Source organism: Impatiens glandulifera, chromosome 6, assembly GCF_907164915.1.
Source record: "Impatiens glandulifera chromosome 6, dImpGla2.1, whole genome shotgun sequence".
In the NCBI taxonomy this organism is placed as follows: domain Eukaryota; kingdom Viridiplantae; phylum Streptophyta; class Magnoliopsida; order Ericales; family Balsaminaceae; genus Impatiens; species Impatiens glandulifera.
Genome location: NC_061867.1, coordinates 48856924 through 48881075, shown reverse-complemented (window position 1 = coordinate 48881075; position 24152 = coordinate 48856924). Strand labels below are relative to the sequence as shown.

Below are 24152 nucleotides of genomic sequence, written 5' to 3'. Positions count from 1 at the left end.
TTATCATCCGTATCATTCAACAATCAAACCCCCCACCAAATGTGGTCCTTGGAAAGAGTCTAATAGAACAAAATGTCATGATCTTCAACTTAAATACTTTACTTTTATTAAATCTAAATAAATATAAAAAATAATAACAATTTATTTTAAATTCTTTTAAATAATTAATCTTTTCTATTAAACAAAATTTTAAACATGAGCAAAGAAGAAATTTGAAAAGCTCTTCAATTATGTATACGATAAATCGTTGATAAACCTAATCTATTTAAACAACATTCCACTCAGTTTATTTTGATCTTGGGTTATTTGTAAAAAAATAGACTATAAATTTAAAAGGTTGTTGGATGAGAGTGTTTCAAATTATTTGAATTAAATTACTAAAATATTATTTTTTATTGAAAATTTACACTTCAAAACAAAATTAAGTATTGTGATATCTCTTAATGAACTAAATGAATGATTTAAAAATATAAATTTAAATCATGAAAAAGTGTTTGAAATTATTTGAATTAAATTATTAAAATATCTTTTTTTATTTAAAATCTACCCATCCTAACAAATCAAATAATTTTTTTTATCATAATGAACTAATTTAATGATTTAAAATCTGAAAAAGTGTTTGAAATTATTTAAATTAATCACTAAAATATTATTATTATTTAAAATTTACTCTTATAATAAATAAAATAAGAATATTTTTTATATTGTGAAAAATATATTAATGTAATATGAAATTATTTATAAATAATCCAAAAATCAAACAAACTCCAAAATAAAACCAAATATGGTTAATTAAATTATACAAATAAACCAAGAAGGCCCAAACATCAAATTTAATTTTCTTTATTTCCTATTTTATAAAACACATTTTTATCACTTCCACAATAGATAAATAAAAAATTATTCATCTAACCTTGAAATTTGTTAAAAAAAAATTATCACTCTTTATTTACATTCTTCATTTGTTAGTTACTCTTTTCTAAACATCTTATTTAATTTTTACCACTAAAAAGGGTCTTGCCTAGGTTTAGGAATTTGATTTTCAATAAAAACATTTTATTTTTCATTTTGTAGGAGGCACAATGGATGACTTTCTACTTTTTTTTATTTTTTTTCTAATTTAATTTACTATTTACCTCACTCATTCATAAAAAAAAAACATATGACAAAATCTACATTTATTCACTCTTTTTATCTCGCGCACCTTTAAATTATTCAATTTCCACTTAAAAACACTTTTATCTTACCCACCTCTAAATTTTTCAATTTTCACTTAAAAACGTTATCATATTCAATTTTCATGAAAAACGAAAAAAAAATCAACGAGAAAGAAAGAGATGAGATCACCTGCAAACGATGTGGTAACAACCAGCAGCAAGTTCAATCATATGATTACATCTTCTACATTGACGCCAAAGATTCACATCAGCAAGAGCTTTAACTTCCGCAAGAACATCGTGATTTCTTCTCTTATATTCAGAACAAATCATATTTTCATGCCAAGGAACCATACAATTAACACAGAAAACTTTATAACATACAACACACAACCTTTCTCCCCCGCTAAGTTCTTCATAATCAACATTCTCTACACCCTCACTTTTAGACATTAACGCAGAACACTTAGGAAACGGACAATAAACTCGTTCACTTACAGGAATTGAAGCTTCTTTCAATCGTTGAACCATGATTTCGAGTAAGTTAGAAGGTAAGAATGCCTTACAGGTTTCGATTTTGAGTTCGGATTTGCAGTTTTCGTGAGGACAGTTTGGTAGAATTGCATGGAGAAGATTCATTTCTACGTGTTTCTTCATGCATGTGAAGCAATATTGGTGAGAACAATCGGTGATTTGGAAGATTTGTGAGTTGGGTTTTGTGTCTAAACAGATCATGCAAGAGGATTCTGTTTTCACCATTGAATCGATTTGGAGGTTTTAGGTTCTTCAGATGGAAAGAAAACCTTTATTTATTATAAGGTGGGATGACAACCGACGGCGGAATGTGAGCGGGCTCTTTTTCTCTATGTTTTTTTTTTTTTCTTTGAAAATTATTGAAATATAAATAGTTATAATCATATAGAAAATAATAATCTAAACTTATGATTCAAAAATAAACCTTACAATTGTCTAGGTTATTCATTTTCAAGCATATGTACATCCCCTTTTTAAAGCCAAAAGAGATAACGTTTTTCGGAACTTACCAATCCACAGATAAGCGACCCCACATAATTATATGAAACTCAAACGAATTAATATTTGGAGTAACCATTTCTATTGAAATTTTTATTTTTTATAAATTTTTCATACAATTTAACATTTAGATTCTCATTTGTTTGTTTTGATTATTTAGATGATATTTTATATTATTTACATTTTAATATTTAATATGTAATTCTTTTTTTTGATTAAAAAGAAATTTAACTCCTTATTTAAAATAATAATAATAATAATAAACAAGAATAAGCTTAATTGAGAAAGTTATTATATTTAAATATCAAGTTGTTAAAAAAAGTATCATAATTATCAAAATAAATAAAAAATAAACCAATCATTATACTTTTGTTTTCTTGTTTCTACATTAATATTTTTCTTTTTTTTTCTCTAAATATAGTAATCATTTTCTAAAAAACTCAAGTTACCTAATGGATTCTGTTCTTAAATATTAGAAGATCAGAATCAAAGCAAAATAATGGGCGACTCGCGACTTACAGTCTCACCAGACTAGTAATTGTTTCTGACGTCGAAGATCGAATCAAACACATTGAGAAGGGGGTGCTAGGGAAATCTACGCTGAATAGCGCATCAACATCAACTACACCCAAAAAGGAGCCGAAAGAATTGGCATAATCTTTCGGTTTCTGAAAACACCAACATTCTAACACTATGTTTACAATTCTATGGAATTGAATAGCAAAATTTAATTATTATGTTTTGAAAGTTATGAAGAATTACAATTACAAAATAGGAAGGATAGAATTGAAACATATTATGTGAGGGATCATGACTTTGTAGGGGCAGGTTGAGTAATGCTAACTTTCTTGGGATAATAAACTAACCAAATTCAAATTTCAATTCCACCCGATCTAAACATAGCCTAAAAAACTCCAGCTTATTCGGTCGTCGAGCAAAATTGAAATCCAGAATCGAACAGGAGATATTGGGTCGGATCATCTTCATCGAAATACTGATTTAACTTGTATAAAGTTTAAAAAAAATTAAATACTAAGATCATAAGTTAAATACCAAATAATACAAGTCCCAGAATTGATTTTTAATGCATATCTTTCAAATTTTGATTTAATCCCAACTGCAATTTCACTAAAAACATGGTTTCAAATGGGCTCAAATTTTGTTTGCACTTATATCAAATAGTTATCTAAATGTTTTAGCTATTATTCAAATTCCATTAATTTATATTCATTCCATGTCCACTTTAAATCAAATTCAATTGATCTCATAATTAAATTCGAGATGTTGAAAGTTCCAATCCTCAATAAAAACAGATACATTTCTTAAGTTCAAAAGAAAGTATAGCCTCAACAAAGGAATAGTACATACTTGTGTTGTCATCCAATACACATGAAAACTGCATCCTAAGCTTCTCCATTGAAGTTTTCAGGCTTTAATTCGGACAACAAAGGAACCTGTTTGAAACATGTAATGATAAAACGAAAAATTTAGGAAATGGAATATAAACAGTCAAGCTAGTTTGTTTTGTGACCCGGGTTTATTCCCAGGGTGTAAGAATCGAACATGAGACCTTTCACGTCTTAGGTAAAACCCTTGTCACTTGAGCTATCCTATTGGGTTAGTCATGCTAGTTAAGTTTCTGTTGTTCTTTAAATTCAGAATTCAGTAAAGAGATGAAAACCAGTAAATTTTTCATCAAAGCTAGGTTGAATATAAACTACAAGGAAACATTAAGAAACACACCCAAAAGACCTAGTGAATTTGTTGTTATTTTCTACTCAATAACCAATTCAACAAGACAATGCAAATTGTATTGTATCAAGATGACATTTGCGTGTTATGCAGGAAGGCGGTAATGGAAATAATAAGTCCAATACTACTTCAATCCAAGATGCTTTCAGTGAGAATCGAACCTAAGACTTGTAAGAAGTAACTTTTACATTGTTAAAACACATTCTTGCATTATAAGTATGAAACCAACATGGGTAAGCTAAGAAGGTAATGAATGCTCTTCATAATCTCATCTGAGTTTTCTATAATGTTGATGGTCGATAAAAAAGGATAGATTCACAGTGAGGAGGCGGTGTTTCTCAACAAGGAAGCTTTACATAGAAGATCCAAGAGGGGCATTTTTGGGATATGTCATAGTCTATTGGAGACGTTTAGGGGCTTTGTACTGTGGTTGGTGTAGAGGGGTTGTTGCCCTAAAAATAAAGGTGTTTCCCCAAAAGCAAAGACAGAATAAGAAAGTAGAAAAATGAGGGAAACTTACATGCAGGAAGACTGGATATATCTGCAGAAACTGCACATGGGATCCCCAAATTTGAAAGCACTCCCCTAATGATTCCACATGGAAAGTAAAGAAACATGCTTGTCATCTGAGTCGACTTATTCTCCACTATTGCAGAAGGATCTTGAACAGGACCAACTTTTTCAGGTGGATCAATAGAAACTCGTGTAAGCCAACGAAACTTATTGTCTTGCAATACAAAGGTACCCTAAATAAGAAAATAAAAACAAACAGCCTATTCAGTTCCCAATTTAACATCATTTCCAGCATCTGTTTTCAAATAATTAAGGATAAGGGAGCCAAACCAACCTTGTGATTTGTCTTTAAGTTATCTATTTGCTTCTTGAAAAGCTCAGACCAGAAATCCTTGCAAATAAATTTGATGGCTTCTAGATGATCACTGAACCGTGGGCGTTCCATTGTGTATCTAAGAAAACCAATATCTCCGATAGAATAAGAATATATAGATAGTTCAATCAACTAGAAAACACAACTAAGAATCATCAAATCTGCTAGCTGATGGTCAATTTAGCTCAATTCTTTTACAATTCAGAAAACAATTATAGGGTTTACAATTCTGTACGCTATCACCAGATATTCTCATTCTAAACATGAAAACACGTAATCACTCAAATCCTTAGATCTCATGAACATTTATAGGGTCAATTTAGCTCAATTCTTTTACAATTCAGAAAACAATTATAGGGTTTTACAACTCTGTACACTATTACCATATATTCTCATTCTAAACAGCTTCGTCTAAACATGAAAACACGTGATCACTCAAATCCTTAGATCTCATGAACATGGAATAAACTAATCCTTAGACCCGAGAAATGACAGCTACAAGTGTTCTCAAATCATCAAATCTGCCAGCTGATGGTCAATTTAGGTCAATTATTTTACAATTCAGAAAAGTTTTAGGGTTTTACAATTCTGTAAGCTATTACCAGATATTCTCATTCTAAACAGCTTCGTCCAAACATGAAAACGCGTGATCACTCAATCCTTAGATCTCATGAACATGGAATAAACTAATCCTTAGACCCGAGAAATGACAGCTACAAGTGTTCTCAAATCATCAAATCTGCCAGCTGATGGTCAATTTAGGTCAATTATTTTACAATTCAGAAAAGTTTTAGGGTTTTACAATTCTGTAAGCTATTACCAGATATTCTCATTCTAAACAGCTTCGTCCAAACATGAAAACGCGTGATCACTCAATCCTTAGATCTCATGAACATAGAATAAACTAATCCTTAAACCCGAGAAATGACAGCTACTAGAGTTCTCAAATCATCTAATCTACCAGCTGATGGTCAATTTAGCTCAATTCTTTTACAATTCAGAAAAAAGTTACAGGGTTTTACAACTCTGTAAACTATTACCAGATACTCTCATTCTAAACAGCTTCATCTAAACATGAAAACACGTAATCACTCAAATCCTTAGATCTCATGAACATGTTATAAACTAATCCTTAAACCCAATAAATGACAGAAACTAGAGTTCTCAAATCATCAAATCTGCTAGATGATGGTCAATTCAGCTCAATTCTTTTACAATTCAGAAAACAATTATAGGGTTTTACAATTCTGTACACTATATTACCAGATATTCTCATTCAAAACATAAAAACGCGTGATCACTCAAATCCTTAGACCTCATTAACATGGAATAAACTACTAGAGTTCTCAAATCAACGTCGATTTGGGTCATAATATGAAACAAAAAACGAGTTAAATTGACTCAATGTTAGACATTCTAGAGGAATTACTTAAAAAGATATTTCATTTACCTCTCGGAAAGCTGGTGGCCGACCTGATAACCAATGGCCTCGATCCTCCGAGCGGCGAGATCAGGTTTATTTGCATAGAATCGATTGGAGTACATGGAGACGATCTCCGTTAGAAGACTCTCAACGCAAGTCTCTGAAACTTCCTTCACCATTTTCTCACGAATCGTATCGCGATTTCCAAATCTCCGCGGCTTCAAAACTCCAATCTCCGGCGATAGGAGTACTTTTTTTTGTACTAATTTTTTTTTGGTATAATTAAAAACAAATATCAAATAGGTAGGTCATTTACACCAATATAATATACTTTAGCTATATTTATACTTTCATTTATTTCGTTTCTTTTGTTTTGTTTAGTTTAGGGATTTAAATAAATAGACCAAAATTGAATAGAAACAAAACCAATTATAATATAGTTTTCTATTTATTGAAATCAAATGGTATAGAATTACATTAAAATTTGAATAAATATTGTTCACAATAAATGTCGTCCGAATAAAACATTTGATGTGCTGAATAAAAAAGTATGTTTAAAACTATGGTTCGATTCTTTATCAACTAACCAACTAAAATTGAAATAATGAAATTGAATCTTTGTCATTTTTAAGATAGGAAATTAGTATGAACAATTTTATTTGTTTATTTATTTATTTTTAAATAGAAAATTAGTGTGATTCATAAAGTTATAATCAAATTTATAACTTTTTAACTCTTAGAAACTATTTTTAAGGTCGATTTTATTTAACTTAACATGTGGTTTAACCAAGATTAGACTTGATTTATATGTTTAAAAATTTGTGAATAATATTTTTTTTTTAGGTTTATAACTAAATAATTTTGAGTCTTCAGTACAATTTATAATAAAAAAAACATATAACCCAAAAATTGACTTTATATATATAACATATTAAAAATTAACTTTATTTTTATAACCTATTTCAAGGTTATTAAATAACTATAACCTAAACACATTATATTACTTTCCATTTTTTAAGTCATTACTCGTTTTTATCAAAAATATATATATATATATATATATATATATATATATAATATTCTCAATTAATATCATTAATTGGGTTATTAATAAATTCTCTCATTAAAAATATAATATTTATTTCCATTCTTTTAACATAGGTCTTGTTCGAATTGGGGTTATTGTAATAATCTAGATGGGGAAAATAAATAATGATCGGTGATGATTTTGAGGTAGTGAGAATATTTTTGGTAAAATTACTTAAAAAGTATTAAAAATAATAAATAGTAATTTAAAATGGAGGGTATTTTAGTATTTGAAATAATGAATTGAGTGATGTAATTGATAAGGGAGAGAGTGAAAATATGTTTGAGTGGGTTTGGTTATTTAAATAGCCCAAACCGAACAAGGACATAAAGTTTGAGCATTTGAAATTTTGATAGAAGAAAATCCCTTGCAACTAATTTTGTTGTCGGCATAAAATTAAATCAAATTTCCCACTCCATATATCTTCTTACTAATTCCATTAACAGTAATTTTAAACAAATATATATATAATGATGCTTAATTTTTAAAGTGTCCGGATTGCCGGGTCGAGAGCTGTGGTTAATTTGGATATACGTGAGAGTAAATTGATACTTGGGTCGGATTGTGGGTTAACCCGCCCATAAACTTAAAACGGTTAAAAATAAAATTAAAAATACTATAGGTATGGTTCGAACTTGCAACCTAACAAAAATAAGTATAACTTTTAACCAACTAGGCTAATAACACTTTATATTTTAAATTGAACCCAAAATTTGATAAACGCGTGACATTTTAACAATATAAGTTCAACTTTTTAACTAACTAATCTATATATCTGGATTAACTAACTAATCTATATATCTGGATTACCGAATCGAGAGCTGTGGTTAATTTGAATATATGTTAGAGTAAATAGATACTTGGGTCGGGTCGAATTGTAGGTTGATCCGCCCATAAAATTTTACCTTAAATACACGGGATACATGCTAGTTAAAATTAATTTACTTTTAACTATTTAAGTAATAAGTTTTTCTATCAAAATGTCAAAATCTACATTTACCCTGCCTTCCATTAATCAATGTATCTTATTGCCCTAATTGTTTTTACACAAAAAAACACTATTTTTAATAGTAATATGTTCAGGCTTTTATTTTAGTGCTCTCAATTTGGACATATTCCATTGCTAAAACATAAACACCATCAATTTGCAAACAGAAGAAGAAATTGAACTTATTGATCAACTACTAATTCATTTATCTTCAAACCGACCCGTTTATTATTTCAAATACAATGGTCGCTTTTTATTTATTATTAGTAGTAGTAACGACACTCGTACCATTCACAGAATTACCCGCCAAACCAAACCATAACGCATAAGGGCGGTTGGTTTATCCTTGCAGGCCAATGACACCTACAAAAAGGCAAGAAAACTATATCATTTTTATCCTGGAAAAACAAGGTAACTGCCTAAGTAGAACATCTTCCATAGTTAGATTTTCCATTTCGGTCCTATCTCATAACCATCTGCCAAAACAACTAAAATGGTTGATGTTGTCTGATTAAACATAAGGTTAGAATAAGTTGTTTCTCACCGCATGCAACTCTATCGCCTGCGTTTCCAGTGCTTTTGCTCAACTCATGACCACCTTAACAACATCATTCTATTAGCTCTTTATAGATACAATTACCGATTTGTTGGTTAAATTGTTGTGAAAAGTTATTACCTCTCCCAAGATCATCTACATCTGCATGAACAACAATAGCCCTCCCAACTATAGAGTTGTCTCCAGTGAGGGGAATCTGCATGCAGACATTTCACATGGAAATTGGAAATTTGGAATATGAGAAAAGATGGGGGCAAAAAACAAATAACCCATTGAATTTGTTTAAGAAAAAAATTGCCATGAACATTCAAAATAGATAGCAAATCAACCAATTCTAATGATGTGTATGCACTAGTTTTTGGTCAAGATCCATCATATTACATACACCCATGTGCTGGTTTTGAAACCCTTCATGGTGATGAATACAAGGAAACAGAGACACCATTTGAAGTTGCAGCAAGATTAAGAACTGTATCATTGAAGAAACTATTGAACATAGTCTCTTCACTTGCATTTTGAAATGCACTTTTGGTGCGATCATTTGCATTAGTTTGTAGAAATGATGACCAAATCTGGAAACCATCAACATGTGTTGTATTACACTGAGATTGAGTCGATTTCATTACTACTATCCTAATTGGCTCCTTACAAAGATTGGGGGCTCACTGCTCAGTTGCACATGACTCTTGTTTAATTCGCCTTGAATTGCCACGACTTGGCATATTGGATACTTACTATATGAATATCTTGTCGTGTGTACAATTTTGATTTCCTTTTAGTTGAGTATTTTCCCAAAAAAAAGTTCATGGGCAATTTGGTTCTTTATATAGTACAAAAGCTTATTGTTTTTGCTTCCTACAAAGGTTCATCAATGGTACTTTTTCCAGATTATAGTATGGCTGGCCTAATGAAGACTACACAATATAAAAAAAGTAAAGAGCATATGTTAAATAAAACATGACAGTGATACCTGATTATCAATAATTGTAAAAGTGGCAGTACCTAGATCATACACACACACAAAACATATAGCCATTTCAATAACAAAGATTAAGGAGCGCCGCAACTACAAAAGGTAAAAGGAAAGATCAACAAATTCACAAGCTTACCATCATCGCCAGCAGTCACATTACCCAGATCACCAGCATGGCGAATTTCATCTTCAGGAGCACCATGTTCTTTCCCAGCAGGATTGAAATGTGGCCCTATATAATCGATTATTATTTATATTCTTAAGAAATTGTGCCTTCATATACAATATCCCAATAATTTTAGTTGGTACATAAGAGTATACTTTCTAGTAAACTTCATACCAGTTGACATACAACCATTTGTTGTATCCCCTAAGGCATGGACATGGAGACCATGAAGCCCAGGTCTAAGACCAGAAATATTTCCCATAATCTTTGTTGGACCTGAAGAGTCGAAAAGGATGTTTTAGTAAAATTTATTCAAGGAAACTGCTATAATTAAGATAAAATGAGCTTCTCACCATTTCCTTCTTGCGTGAAATAAATAGTTCCTGTCACACCCTTAGTACCATCGAGAACAGCCACAACCTTCATTTTTCTATGCGAATCAGATAATCGCGAGTGTCAGGGCAGGTTCATTCATGCTTGAGACAGTATTTAAAGCATATTACAAATTCTAAAAAGAATTAAAGGATAAAGACCACATGTAAAGATCTTGTAACCTAGTACGAATTTAGAAACATCAAAATTTTCAACATTTTTAGAAGAGTAAAAGCAAGGCAGATAAGGAACTCTCAAGACTTATGAGAAAATGAGGTTGTTCATCAATAAGAGAGGTCGAGAATGACATTTCTTTTGAATTTAATCTCGAGACAAAGCTCTTAATATGAATTGCTAGCTCTCATCTGATGAATTACTGATTTCTCTAAATTTTGAGGGATTGTGGAAGAACTAAGGAATACTTCTGCAACAAGTTGAGTTTTTGTCTGTGTTCTTCCTTATTCATTTTACTTGGATAGTATTTGAATGTATCTTTGTAAACTCTACCAAATCTCACTTAGCCTACAATTTCTCATCGCTTATTCAAACGAAGCAGCGTCCTGCATTTCAACAAGCAACTGAAGCAAATACTACATATTTGACTAGATCTTATCATGCATCATCTAATAGAAATATGTAAACCCTACAAGTTCATTATTCTATTAATATCAAATTTCAAAGAAAACAAAACATTCTAATCTCTTCCATAACGATCTGTAATATGTAATCATTCATCACTGAAATTCAATGTTACTCGATCTCACTTAGCCTACAATTTCTCATCTCTTATTCAAATAAGCAGCATCCGGCATTTCAACAAGAAACTGAAGCAAGTACTATATATTTGACTAGATCTTATCATGCATCATCTAATAGAAATATGTAAACTCTACAAGTTCATTATTCTCATAATATCAAATTTCAAAGAAAACAAAACATTCTAATCTATTCCATAACGATATGTACTCTGTAATCATTCATCACTGAAATTCAAGGTTACTAAATCTCACTTAGCCTACAATTTCTCATCTCTTATTCAAACAAAGCAGCATCCGGCATTTCAGCAAGCAACTGAAGCAAGTCCTATATATTTGAATACATCTTATCATACATCTATAGAAATATCCAACGTTCAATCAAAACTCAGAAGGCATGCATCTCAAAACTAGATGTGAAGTTCATTCCAATTTCACACAACAAAAATCATGTCACACAACAAAAATCATGTCGATTGAAATAGAATAGAAAGATCAAATTCATTTTTGCTTTCTTGTGATCGGAATGAAATGGAATGAACAAATAGACACAAATTTAACTGGATTATGACAAAATCTTACTATTGATCACTGAGAAAGAGAATTGTTCGTACCTTAGAAGTCGGAAATCGGAATTTCGATAAGGAGGGAGGGAGATTACTGGCACCGTTCTCCGGAAAGACGTGAAGAAGATGAAGTTACCGATTTGTTGAGTGTATGTGTGTATGACTGTGTGAGAGAGAAGAGAGTTCGGTATTAGTTACACATAGCTTCCAGCTCCATGTGGTTAATATTTTAAATAGACACGTTACAATTGGTCTTACACTAAAATAAAAAAAAATTCGCATAAAATGAAAATATGAAAAGAATACAAACAGTTCTCTAATATGTTATTGGCTCGTAAGTCATCGAAAAACGATTAACTTTCCATACGACTATACACACCCGACTTTCAAGATTAATCTCAAACAACCTCATAATAATTAAGATTAGATTAGACCAGCTATATTATTATATCTATTCTTCGATATTTTGAGGATTTGTTTGATATGGTCATTTGAGTATTTTTATAATTTTTAATATTTTTTTTATCTCTCAAATTTATTTACTTTCATTGTTTAAATAATATTTTATAATAAATAATTAATTTTTAAAATAATAACATTAAAGTAGCAATTTACACTTTTCAAACTTTTAAAAATAATAATAATTCATTTTACCTATATATTATTATTTTTTTTATTTTTTTCGAGTAAATTCAAAATGTGTTTTTAAGCCCACCTTAGCTCTATTTTCTGGATCCGTTCTTGACCGTGAATAGCGTTTCATTCAAAGAACGAGATATTAGATAAAATATTTGAGTCTCAACTCCTCCTAATAAAAATTATATGTAATCATCCTAGCGAACAAATTATAATAATGTCCCACATGTTAAATGTCTATGTTTTGTCAACACATAACGTCTTGTTGAGACAAAACATTTTTTTCGTCTTACTAAAAGAAAAACTCGCTCGAGAATACATTTTTTATCGTCATCAATGTTGGACGGATCGAAATGTTATCTACCTTAATCCTAACTTTTATTTAATTCAATTATTTTGTTTTATGAGAATCTCATTTTAAATAATACACTTGTACTATAACATGTTTATGATTAAATATTTTTATTTTGAATTTAGTGTAGAAAACAATACAATATTATTATTAGACTCTAGTTCATTTGATCTAGTTTATTTGACGTTGAGTTATTTGGGATTTTTTATAAAAAAAATGTTGTTTGATTTATAAGTAAATAATTTGATTTTTAATTAATTAAATTATTAAAAAGTTTTTTATTATTTAAAGTTTAAATTTTATTAAATTTTTTTTAATGAGTTGATTGATTTAATGGTTAAAAATAAATAATATGAGAAGGTTATTGATAAAACATAACCTAACGAGCTCTTAAATATTTTTAAAAACATTTTTAGCGGGGATTGAAATTTTAAACCTTTTTCTCTCTTACACATTAGAGGAACAATCAAATCAATTTGAACATGATATATTAAATTTTAAACCAAAAAAACATCGAATTCATCTAATAGCACATTAATATAAAATTTTGATAAAATAATTAATAACTGATTATTAGTGTAGATATAATAGCTATTTAAATAACCGAGACAAATTATAAAAGTATTCAAAATTTATTAATTAATATTATTTTGTGTCTTTATTTAATAAAAAAAATTAAAATTATTATTATATTGGTGCTTATGTAAATTATTTTTGTTGAATTAATTAGTGTAAGACATTCTTTAATGTATGGTTAAATAGCAAACAATTATGACCCAATTTGTTGGAGGTAATAATAGAATATAATCCACTTAATATAAAATATAGTTTAAATTTATCAAATAATTGATATAGGCAACATAAATCAAAACTCGTTTTTATTTAAACTATAATATAGTTATTATGATTTTATATTTATTAAATATAAATAGTATATTATATATATATATATATATATATATATAATAATGCTTAATTTGAATTTGTCGAGTCGAGAACGAGAACCGTGGTTAATTTGAATATATATGTGAGAGTAATGGATATTTGAGTCGGATCATGAGTTCACCCGGCCATAAATTTGGTTGAAACGATTAAAAATAAAATAAAAAATGATATGCGTATTGAATATTGAGAATGTTTAGATGCACGTAAAAACAAAAAAATTATAATAATTTTAAAATATGTACACATTGATATACTTATTAAATAAAATTAGATTAAAAAATTTAATTAATTTTATTATATATATATATATATATATATATAATAAATATATTTTTATTTAATATTAGGATAGGATATATAATTATTTTTATTATATATTTTGTTATGAGTATGAAAAATGTGTATAATATATAGTTATTCAAAATTTAACTTACAAAATATATAAAAATACACAAAATTATTTACAATGATAAGTAGTTTAGCTCTTAAAGTGTTAACATTTCATACTTAAGACATGTGTTTGAATCCCTCTAAGAGTAATTATTATATGGGGCTGTACGAACATTAGTAGATAAAACGAAAACGAGAATATCGGCTTGAGTAACGCAAACCTTGATGAGAAACCTAAGGGTTCCTCCACGGAGGGTGATTTAAAACATAAGTTCCTACCGAAAAGTGTAATCGAATGCTGAGAATGTAACGGGGTGATTTAGGACTTAAGATTATATCCAAAAGTGTAATCGAATGTTTAAAAATGCACATTTAAAGACCGCAAAAATCCTCCATGGAGGGTGAGTAAAAGTCAAATTAAATGCATAGTGAATTGAGAATATATGAGTGCAAAATATTTTAATAATGCTTTTTTTTTTCTTTTAAGTATTAAAATTATTAACTATATATATATATATATACAAAATTCCATAAAATGTCATAAATATTTATTATTTTAATTTATAATTTCCTATATATTGTATATATTTTTAAAAATATATAACTTACCAAAGAAATTTAGAAATATATTTAACTAAATATGTTATGTTTTTAAAGTGATAATATTTTATTTATTTATTTATTATTATTAAAAGATAAAATAAGAAATTTGAAATAATATTTTAGAATTGATGAAAAATTAAAAAAAATTCATATATATATATGTATTCAATATATTATTAATTAAAATGATTGAAATAAATAAATGTTTGTAAAAAATTAAAATAAATTTCTTAAAACAAATTAATAAAAAAATTAAATTATAAAATTAAAAATATATTTAACTAAATATTTAAATTTTTTAATTTATTTAAGTCTTATTTATTATTATAAAAAATAAATTAAGTTACTTGAAAGAATCATTTTTTACTTAATTATTTATATATATATTAATTTTCAATAGTTCTTAAAAATTTATTATTATAAAAACAACAAATTAGAACATTGTATGAACATTTTTTTTATTATCATACATATTTTTTATTATCATATATATATATATATTTAATTATTTTTTAATATTTATCCACTTATCTATTATAATAATTTATTATTATAAAAAATAAATTAAGACGCTATACATAACAATTTTAAATATTTGTATATTTGTCAAATTATCTATTATATTAATCTATTTATTTTAAAACAATTTATTATATTCAATTTATTTATTTTTCTATTTTTGATAAATGTCAATTCTTATCAAATTTGGTTATTAAATAATTAAAATATTATAAATATAAAAAAAATTAGATGAATTAGTTAGATAATTTTTTAATTTTTTAATATTTTTATTTTTCAAATAAATATATAATAATAAAAAATATTAGACCTAGTAAAACTTTAATTTGATTGGTAATTTAATTCAAAATTAAATATTTGATATTTATTTTTAATTATATAAAATATATATTTTCAGATATAATTTTTTTATATTAATAAAATTATTATCAGAATTTATTATATGCTCTAATTATTATTGATGAAAAATGACTATCGGTAACATTAAATCTTTCTTTTAAATGTTTTTCAAAATCTATATACTTAATGAATTTAAAATTTATATAAATATTATATTTGAATAACTTAATTTTTATAAATTAAAACCAATTTAAAATTATTTAAATTTAAATGATATTATTTTATTTAAAACATTTATATATAAATAATGTTTTGTTTATATCATTAGCAACACAATTATCCATGCTAGTATAAATAACTACTCAATATTTCATATTAACCAAACTAGAAATACATATTTTTAATTCAACTTAATTATTGATTGATTTCAAATAACAAAGTACTACTAATTAAAAGAATATGAAATGTTTATTATCCATCTTCTCCAACATCAATGATTGAATAGTTGTTTCCATCCATCTTTCCTAATTCACTTACAACATTTATTACAGATTCCAGATGAACTACAAGAACAACAATACATCGGGTGTGGACAGATTGGTCGGGGACAATCTGTTCATTCAAATTAACATGATAATTAGTAGGATAAAATATACAACATTACAAATAAATCATAATATTAATTAATAACATAAACACATACTAATGCGGTGCGATTTTTGTCCGAAATCAAGTGGTTGACTAGGATCGTTCATCAAAGGGATACGATTCGGTGTTGCCTCGATTCTAAAATTGGATGATGTATAAGCTAATAAAACTAGTATAACCAAAAGAGAAAAATATTTCATGATGATAAGTAGGAGGAATGAACTTTTGCAATGATTCTTTTATCAATAATAACACATATTTATATAGGCTACAAATACAATATATAATCTTATCAAGATTACTTAAATCTAATTATAATTACATAATTTATTTTTTAATAAATCTTATTTGATAAAACACTTAATAAAAATTATTTTCTATATATAACTGAATTTAAAATTACCTTCTTCACCTAAAATAAAATAGGAATTTTTTTTTTATCTAATTAACAAAAATGTTCATTGATTTTATCCATCCATTTTTTTTTCATAATATGTAATCTCACTAAAGATTACAAACATATATCAAAATTTTTGTCATAATAAAATGTTCAATTTATTAAAATAATATGGTCCTTACAAAAGCAATACATAATATCAATTTACAAAAAAAAAAGTATTAAAAAATTTACTAAGTGAAAAAATCAACAGTAAAAAATAACTCAAAAACAACCATTTACACCATAAAAATAAGTCTACCATTTCCCTCATTTACATCAATGTTACTACCAAATATTACAAAGTATCTCATCTTAGCAACTATGTCCCTTTAGCTCGTGATTTTCATTTTACTCTCCACAACAACCATTGTGGCCTCATTGTTTCTTTCATCAACGACGCTTTGGGTCGGTGGTCATAGGATCCCGTCATCTCGATCGAGCGAACATATTTACTTTCTAGCCCTATAATGGAGTCCACATTAAAGATCATTTGTTTAATGTAGGTTTTGTTTTAGGAAAAGAAAAAATAATTATATGGGTATGTTTAAATGAAATAACTAAAATATATATTTTTTGAAAAGGTAAGACTTTTCATTACACTTGCTACCGAAGCCTTCATCAACAACAAAATTTGATCATTCCAATAACAGAATATTAAAATCTCATACACCAAGAGTCGTCCCATAAGATTAATTTGAACCAAACTGCAATGTCGGAATCGTATTAAAGTACACCACATCAAAGGACATTTTGTATCGGTTGCATTTCTGGATTGTGATAGCCAATGTCAATCTCCCCAACATTACCAAATAGACGTAAACATACAAAGAAAGTACGTACACTTTAGAATTTAAATTCATATTGATCTAAATTAATCTCTATCACACCTCCTTCATTAGAGATTTGAGATTTACATTTTTCAAGTAGGGATTTGATTATTCCATTGAAAGATTTCACTTGTTTCGAGTTCATAATGTGTTTCTCTTTTCTTGCTTTCTTACTTTCATGCTTCTTTAAAATTGATAGTTCAAATAAATTGTCTTCTCGATTCCTCGTCAGTTATGGGGACTCTGCCCACGTCGGCCTCTTGCTGATAGATCCAAGGGATAACTGATACAATACTCTTCATTATTAGTTGTCTCTTACGAAAAAGGAATGAGCGCCACTAACTTTGGTGACGGTCAGTGTTGGATTATTTGTTTGGGTGCTCAATTATGTAATAAAAAGTTCAGCCTGTTTAAGAAACCATTGCTTAAGAAGTCCTGAAACTCATTTGTGTTAAATAAGGGAATGATTTTCTCATTGGAAAAGACTCTTTGGTTGTCCTCGTTCTACTATAAAAGCTACTATAAAAGCTAGAGGAAATTTTATCGAAACACACATGAGAGACATCAATTATACTTATACACTTGTAGAGAGATAATGATATCTCTTCCTTATTTAACTCTTATTTTCATTTGTTTTGGGTTTAACATTTGATTATAGTGAAACTTCTTTTGGATAAAAGTCACGTGGTTTATATTTCCGTTTTTGTTTGTTGTTTCTCGCTCCTAAAGATCAAGTCAGTGGAGAATAGATAATTAATTACAATTGTGGTTATTCAGCTTTATTCCCAATAGTCAAGTCTTTGACGAATGATACCCTTTTGCATTAGGTGATCTTTGTTAACCCGATATGTATTTTTTTAAAAAGATGTAAGATTGAGATTATTGGAAGAATATTTTACGAAGGAAGAAAGATTCTTACTTTGATTTTTTTAATATCTTTTACTTTGCGGAGATTCTGTTTCTCATTTCTATTTTTTTTTAAGTTAAAAGTTTGTTCTTCTCGTTCTTTTCAATAGTTTTTTTCTAACATTTGAGTTAATATTGTGCTTTATTCAGTTCAGTATAATGTTTAGTCGGGTTAAATTTTTATAATCTTAATAATACTTTAAACCATTGGTGTATCGTTCCTATTATACTCTTAATTGTGTTGATGATTCTTTATCGAAATAATATCCGTCCCATTCTTAACATCAAAAGACAAAATAATCGATTTTTTTTCTCAATAAAAAATTATTACAAGTGTTCTTTCATATAGATAAATGATTAATTATCATCTATAAACTATCGAGCATGATGATTTGTATGAGTTCTTAACTATTTCGAATATATATTACATTTGATAAAACTTTTTTTAGTGTTAATTTTAAATCATCGTTTGAAGATAATTCTAATTGACTCCCACAATATTTGGTAGATATTTTTTCGACAATATTGGTTCGTTCCTTAAATCAGTTCATCTTTGAAGTGATTTCAACAAACTCGTTGATTGTTGATTGTTGAATTTTAAATTTTAATTTTTTTTTATAAATTGTTTATAAAATTTGATATTTAGATGTCAATTATTTATTTTGATTTTATAGATGTTATTTTATATTATTATTATTATTATTAATTAATTAGAATAACTTTTAATTGAATTTAACCTAAATTAATTCTTAAAAAATTAATATGATAAAATTTAAATTTATTAAAAATATGATAAAATTAATATGCAATCAACCTAATTATAATGATTTGTTTTTATTAGATATGTGTTGGGTAGATTAGTTATAGTCGGTGACACATAACTCCAAATAAAATCCATATCAAACGAGTCTTAAGACTGTTCTTTCTTCTCTGTTCCATAGCAAAGATTAATCTAGGGTTAGACTTCCAAAATCATTTCCAATCGCCATTGTTTTTCAACTCCTGATTTAGGGTTTCTCCTGCAATATTGATCACTAAGTTTCTATGGAGGTTCCAATCTCTTTTCGACCCTCCAATTCGACTGTACAAGGTGATGATAAAGTCTCTTTACTTTACGCCTGGCTTTTCGAATGCCATGGTTTCATACACAACCTCACACTAGTTGTCTCTTCGGCTCTGTTCGTCTTTTACTTGGCATCCCACGCGAGAAAGAGCATCGGAAGGCTATCCAATGGACGATCATATATCATGATTGCTTATTATGGCTGTCTTTGGCTCGTTAGTCTCCTGAATCTAGTTTGGTGTTTTCTTCAGGTTTTTTTCTTAAACCCTTTCTATTTGTTCTTTGCCAATAGTAAGTAATGGATAGAAACTATACTATGGCATAATTGAATCTGTATTTGGCTTAATTGAATTGATAGTTTTCTTGTGAAAGTTTGATTTCTTAGGTTGAAGATAGTTTCTATGGTTACCAAGCTTCTGATTTTAAGGGTTTACTTCACATGTGAATTGATTGAGTATTTAACTAGTTAAAAGACTTATCTTCCCTTTTTTTTGTGGTGTTGGGTAAGTGTAATTATTTATGAACTTCAAATATTAATCTTTTGTTGCAGTAAGAATATAAGCAAACTTTGCAGCTCAGAAACTGCGGTTTTAGCAAAATTTGTAGTTGTGGATCAATCCTAGTGATAACCCACAATTTTTCAGTAAACACATATTTGGAAGATGAGATCACGGTTTCATTTGACAAATGAATTACCCATTTTGTAGTTGTGGTTGGATCTTATAAAAAATCATCAATTTATTTTGAGACACATGTACATTTTTTGGCCAATGAATTTGTAGCTAGAGATCAAGCTGAATTTTAGGTTGGATCAACATTTGATTCTATTGCATTAAAGTGGCCTTCATTGCAAATGAAAAACCAAAAATGATCTGGAAAATGTATGCACCTCATTTTTCATTTCCATGATACGAAAAGGGTCAAATGAATGCTTCAGTAGCTGTTGGTCATTTTTACCCACAAATATGTTTTACAATCAATAACTCAAGTTTCTTCTAGACTCCACTTAACATCCAATTCGGTAACCAAAGTGAATTATTCTTCATTGTTCTTGACTTTCTTGCTTAATAGCCTTGAGAGTGTTTCAATTCTCCTTTGTATTCTGAGATAGGCATGGGAATGCAGTCCTGGGAAAGAAAAAGCCTGGAATATATTGTCTTTGTTTACAACATCTGGAATGCTGTTTCTTGAGGTCAGTTTGATGGCTTTCTTATTACAAGGAAATTATGCTGGTGGATCAGAAGCCTTGACGCGTACATTTGCTATTACGGGTCTTATTGTCTGTTTGGACATGCTTTTGAAGGTAATTTCATAATAAAATTTCCAAAGCTCTCCTAATATCTTCTTAACATATTTTATCCATGGTTTCATTTGGAAATAACATTTATGGTATATTCCTCTTCCAAATAAGATCACATTTTTTAATGCAATTGAATGAATACTTCAAATAAAATGGATTGATGAATTTTTCTTTGATCTCATGTGTTTTAAATTGATTTAATATACTTATATATATTATAATGTTCCTTTTAGGCTATATACTTGTTTGGGTTTGCTGTTCCTTTGTTCATCAATGACCATGAAAACAACCATGGGATAAAATGGGGTTTGTGGGTATTACACAAGCTGCTTCTTACTGCAGTCTATGGCTTGATAAGTTTTGGATATCATTCAAGATGGAGAGAAAAACTACCTGGTGAGTTTATTGATCACTATTTATGTCCATGTTCATCAAAACCGTGGTTATATTAATATTCTATTTTGTGAACAACAGCAAGACCTGCATTCTACAAGTACACAATCATCATGTTCTTCTCGAATGCCATGGCTCTGTTAGCTTGTGGACTTACTGGACAAGGATCTGGATTGGGATTCTGGTATATTCTCAGTAAATCTAGCATCTTGTCTTATTGAATTTGTGTTTATCAATTTTTCTGCATTCTTTTTACAGGCTGTATGACCTGACAGAAGTTCTCTACCATGCGTTTTACCTCCCTCTTCTATATGTCACATTTCTTGCTGACTTCTTCCAGGTAAATTTTGCTCATTTAACCCTATTCCTCATTTTCATGATGTTCAACAACAAAAAATTTGCTGATTTGAAAAGTGAGTTTTTCCCCATTTTTTTTGAGATAGATAAAATTTTTATTGGTTAAAACAAATGTAAGTTCTCACATTGTGCCTCTCTGGAAACTTGTACATTGTTGTGATTTAATTGGAAAATCGCCAAAGTAAAATTGAAAGTGATTTTTCTTTTTGTTTGGTATAAGATTTTTCTGTATGATGATTCTCATCGAATTATAGAGTAATTCGTGTTACTTTATACAAATTATTTTTTAGATCATTATTCAAATTATAGTGGAATTTCTTGATATGGTTGTGTAGAAAAATGAAGAAAAAAGAGAGAAATTTTATTACTTGTGTTTTTGTTGTTGTGCTTCTTACATAAGACGTCTAGTGCTTAAATAGTAAAATTACATTTGCAGAAAAGGAAATAATTAAATAGTAAAATCATGTAATTGATAATCAACGGCTAATTAGCAAATCAATTAGTCTAATTGATTGATTTACAAATCAATTAGTCTAATTGATTGATTTACAAATCAATTAGTCTAATTGATTGACTGACTTTCTCGACATTACATTATTGGAATTATTTTCTTCCGGGATAATTCTACAGGTTGTTTTTAATCATTGTGGTCCTTGACAAAGATAACAATAACGTAAAAAAAATGATACACTAAAACAATGCAATCTGAGATGATTCAAATAAGCTTTATCCCATGATTCAACAGGAAGAAGACTTACATCTAGAGAATATATACTACTCTGAGATGAAAGATGCTGGGTTTTTCGATGGTGATTGGGAATGAACGAAAATCATAGGCCTTGAAGAGAAGATTTCACACATTTCTGTACAGTTGATCCAGGTATTCCAAAATTCTATCATAAATAGTTCGAGTACAATGAAATGAGGTAAGGGTGTCAACTTCTTGTCAAATTTTGCGTAAAATATGGTAAGGGAGCAAAACGTATCTGGTTTGTGTGTACAGTAAACTTTGCAGTAGCATCATCCATTTGGGTTCCTCTTTATGTTAATGAAATTCCTTATTTCTGCTACCATGGCCATTTCGACACACTTTTGTTTCTGAATCTGAATCAATACGAGGAACCGTCAATAATTTTTTATATCTGTGTTTTAACTGTGTTCTGATTTCAAACTTGATCTCATCTGAATTCACATTGTCTAAACTTGATATGTAATAGACAAAAAGTGTTTCAAATGAGCTCACTATCTGCATTTGTGTCATTTCTAATGGATGATTAAATAATAAAACTAATTTTATCCTTTCAAAAGTAAAAACAAATAAATTTTATTTAAAATATAAATCAAAAAGTCAATTTCAAATAATACCCTGCAGTAGGGGAATTTGAGCAGATGACCATAAAAATAGGGTGAAATACGGAAAGTGGGGTGGATAATTTAAATAGCGCTGGTGACCTTCTTTTTTTTTATGACAATTGTACCCTTGCGTAACGCAACTCCAGTTACGTGACGCAACCGTTTTTTTTTTTTTTTCAATTTTTTTTTTCGTCTCGCGATTGCGTGACGCAACTGAGGCATTTTTGTCCAAAAAATTTCATAATTAAATTTTTTTGAAAAATAAAAAAATAAAAAATTGCGTCACGCAAGGTTGCGTGACGCAACTAGGACATTTTTGTCCAAAAACAGTAAAAAGGGTCACCAGCGCTATTTAAATTATCCACCCTCACTTTTCGCATTTCACCCTATTTTTAGGGTCATCTGCTCAAATTTCCCTGCAGGATATGTCAATGAATCATTTTGTTTTGTTCCAAATAAACAAAAAATAAGAACACCCAGCAGCATATGTTAAGAAATCGTTTTCTTGTTCCAAATAATCAAGATTATCATTAAACACCTCACAAATGTAGAAATCATTTTTTTATATATATATATAGCAAGATTGGATATTTTTTTACCATCTTCAACCAAAATAACAATTACCATTATTATTATTTACTAATTATTTACAACAAATTTATTTTATTTAGGATGTCACGATGTTGCATATATTATTCTAATACATTAACATAAAAATGACATTCAAAACTTCAGTTAATATGTTAGAAAGCTTACACTTAAGAACGACCATTATAATTTTTTTTCATTCATGTTATTCCGTTTTCAATTTGTTATGGGTAATTATTATTTTATTTTTTTATCGTAGTTGACGATGACGAGACTATGATGACATTTGTGTCTCCAGCCTCCTTATCTCTCCAAACATAATAAAATATATAAAATCATCGATATATTTATTTAACTTTTATATTTTATAATTTTATTTATAATAATATGAATTTTTAATATATTATAATATGTTATATTAAAAATCTCTTTATATAATTTTATTATATATATATATATTTAAAGTATATTGTATAAACGATGTTATGCAAGACACAAGTAGAGTCAGACAAAAGTAGACCAAGGGACCATGTTCCGGTCATGGAATACATGAAATAAATCAAAAAATTGATTTTTGCGAAAAATTAGCTTCATTTTTATTCTTGTTGGCCTTTCCTTTATTTGAAGGGTGAATCCGGAATAATTATACAAGTCACCGAGTTCGAAAAATTCCATTGAAAGAGAGATCTAATAAAAATTAATCGTACGAAATGGATCAAAAACACTTATCTCCTTCCAGAGAATTCGATACCAGAAAACTAAAAAATTTATGGTTTTCGGT

At 28.3% G+C, this 24152-nt stretch overlaps 4 protein-coding genes across 4 annotated transcripts; 1 reads left to right on the top strand and 3 right to left on the bottom strand.

Annotated features, from left to right (window-relative positions):
* Positions 1-1343: 1343 nt before the first annotated feature.
* LOC124943742 (E3 ubiquitin-protein ligase RSL1-like) lies at positions 1344-1796 on the bottom strand. Its single transcript, XM_047484217.1, has one exon. It carries the CDS (start codon positions 1794-1796, stop codon positions 1344-1346), a length of 453 nt encoding a protein of 150 aa, XP_047340173.1.
* A 1540-nt stretch (positions 1797-3336) lies between these two features.
* On the bottom strand, positions 3337-6539 carry LOC124942666 (trafficking protein particle complex subunit 6b). Its single transcript, XM_047483210.1, has 4 exons — positions 6278-6539; positions 4789-4906; positions 4462-4687; positions 3337-3643 (listed from the first exon to the last, which is right to left on the bottom strand). The coding sequence occupies exons 1-4, from the start codon at positions 6427-6429 to the stop codon at positions 3615-3617; spliced, it is 525 nt and encodes a 174-aa protein (XP_047339166.1). The 5' UTR covers positions 6430-6539; the 3' UTR covers positions 3337-3614.
* Positions 6540-8481: 1942 nt separating this feature from the next.
* On the bottom strand, positions 8482-10323 carry LOC124942240 (superoxide dismutase [Cu-Zn] 1-like). The gene is made up of 6 exons (XM_047482700.1): positions 10195-10323; positions 9991-10086; positions 9852-9883; positions 9002-9077; positions 8870-8923; positions 8482-8688 (listed from the first exon to the last, which is right to left on the bottom strand). Exons 1-6 carry the CDS (start codon positions 10280-10282, stop codon positions 8666-8668), a joined length of 369 nt encoding a protein of 122 aa, XP_047338656.1. The 5' UTR covers positions 10283-10323; the 3' UTR covers positions 8482-8665.
* An 8924-nt stretch (positions 10324-19247) lies between these two features.
* On the top strand, positions 19248-22503 carry LOC124941540 (protein CANDIDATE G-PROTEIN COUPLED RECEPTOR 2). The gene is made up of 6 exons (XM_047481880.1): positions 19248-19631; positions 20492-20683; positions 20914-21076; positions 21155-21257; positions 21332-21413; positions 22176-22503. Exons 1-6 carry the CDS (start codon positions 19362-19364, stop codon positions 22251-22253), a joined length of 888 nt encoding a protein of 295 aa, XP_047337836.1. The 5' UTR covers positions 19248-19361; the 3' UTR covers positions 22254-22503.
* Positions 22504-24152: the final 1649 nt, after the last annotated feature.

What these genes read in the sequence shown, in the direction of transcription:
- LOC124943742 (XM_047484217.1), bottom strand. Translation starts at nt 1,796, where the DNA reads ATGAATCTTCTCCATGCAATTCTACCAAACTGTCCTCACGAAAACTGC.
- LOC124942666 (XM_047483210.1), bottom strand. Translation starts at nt 6,429, where the DNA reads ATGGTGAAGGAAGTTTCAGAGACTTGCGTTGAGAGTCTTCTAACGGAG. An exon ending in ACTTAAAGACAAATCACAAG is followed by an intron (nt 4,688 to 4,788) that starts GTTGGTTTGGCT and finishes TTTCTTATTTAG; the next exon opens with GGTACCTTTGTATTGCAAGA. An exon ending in TATATCCAGTCTTCCTGCAT is followed by an intron (nt 3,644 to 4,461) that starts GTAAGTTTCCCT and finishes TGTTTCAAACAG; the next exon opens with GTTCCTTTGTTGTCCGAATT.
- LOC124942240 (XM_047482700.1), bottom strand. Translation starts at nt 10,282, where the DNA reads ATGGGAAATATTTCTGGTCTTAGACCTGGGCTTCATGGTCTCCATGTC. An exon ending in AAATGGTTGTATGTCAACTG is followed by an intron (nt 10,087 to 10,194) that starts GTATGAAGTTTA and finishes TCGATTATATAG; the next exon opens with GGCCACATTTCAATCCTGCT. An exon ending in TGTGACTGCTGGCGATGATG is followed by an intron (nt 9,884 to 9,990) that starts GTAAGCTTGTGA and finishes TGTATGATCTAG; the next exon opens with GTACTGCCACTTTTACAATT.
- LOC124941540 (XM_047481880.1), top strand. Translation starts at nt 19,362, where the DNA reads ATGGAGGTTCCAATCTCTTTTCGACCCTCCAATTCGACTGTACAAGGT. An exon ending in TAGTTTGGTGTTTTCTTCAG is followed by an intron (nt 19,632 to 20,491) that starts GTTTTTTTCTTA and finishes ATTCTGAGATAG; the next exon opens with GCATGGGAATGCAGTCCTGG. An exon ending in GTTTGGACATGCTTTTGAAG is followed by an intron (nt 20,684 to 20,913) that starts GTAATTTCATAA and finishes TGTTCCTTTTAG; the next exon opens with GCTATATACTTGTTTGGGTT.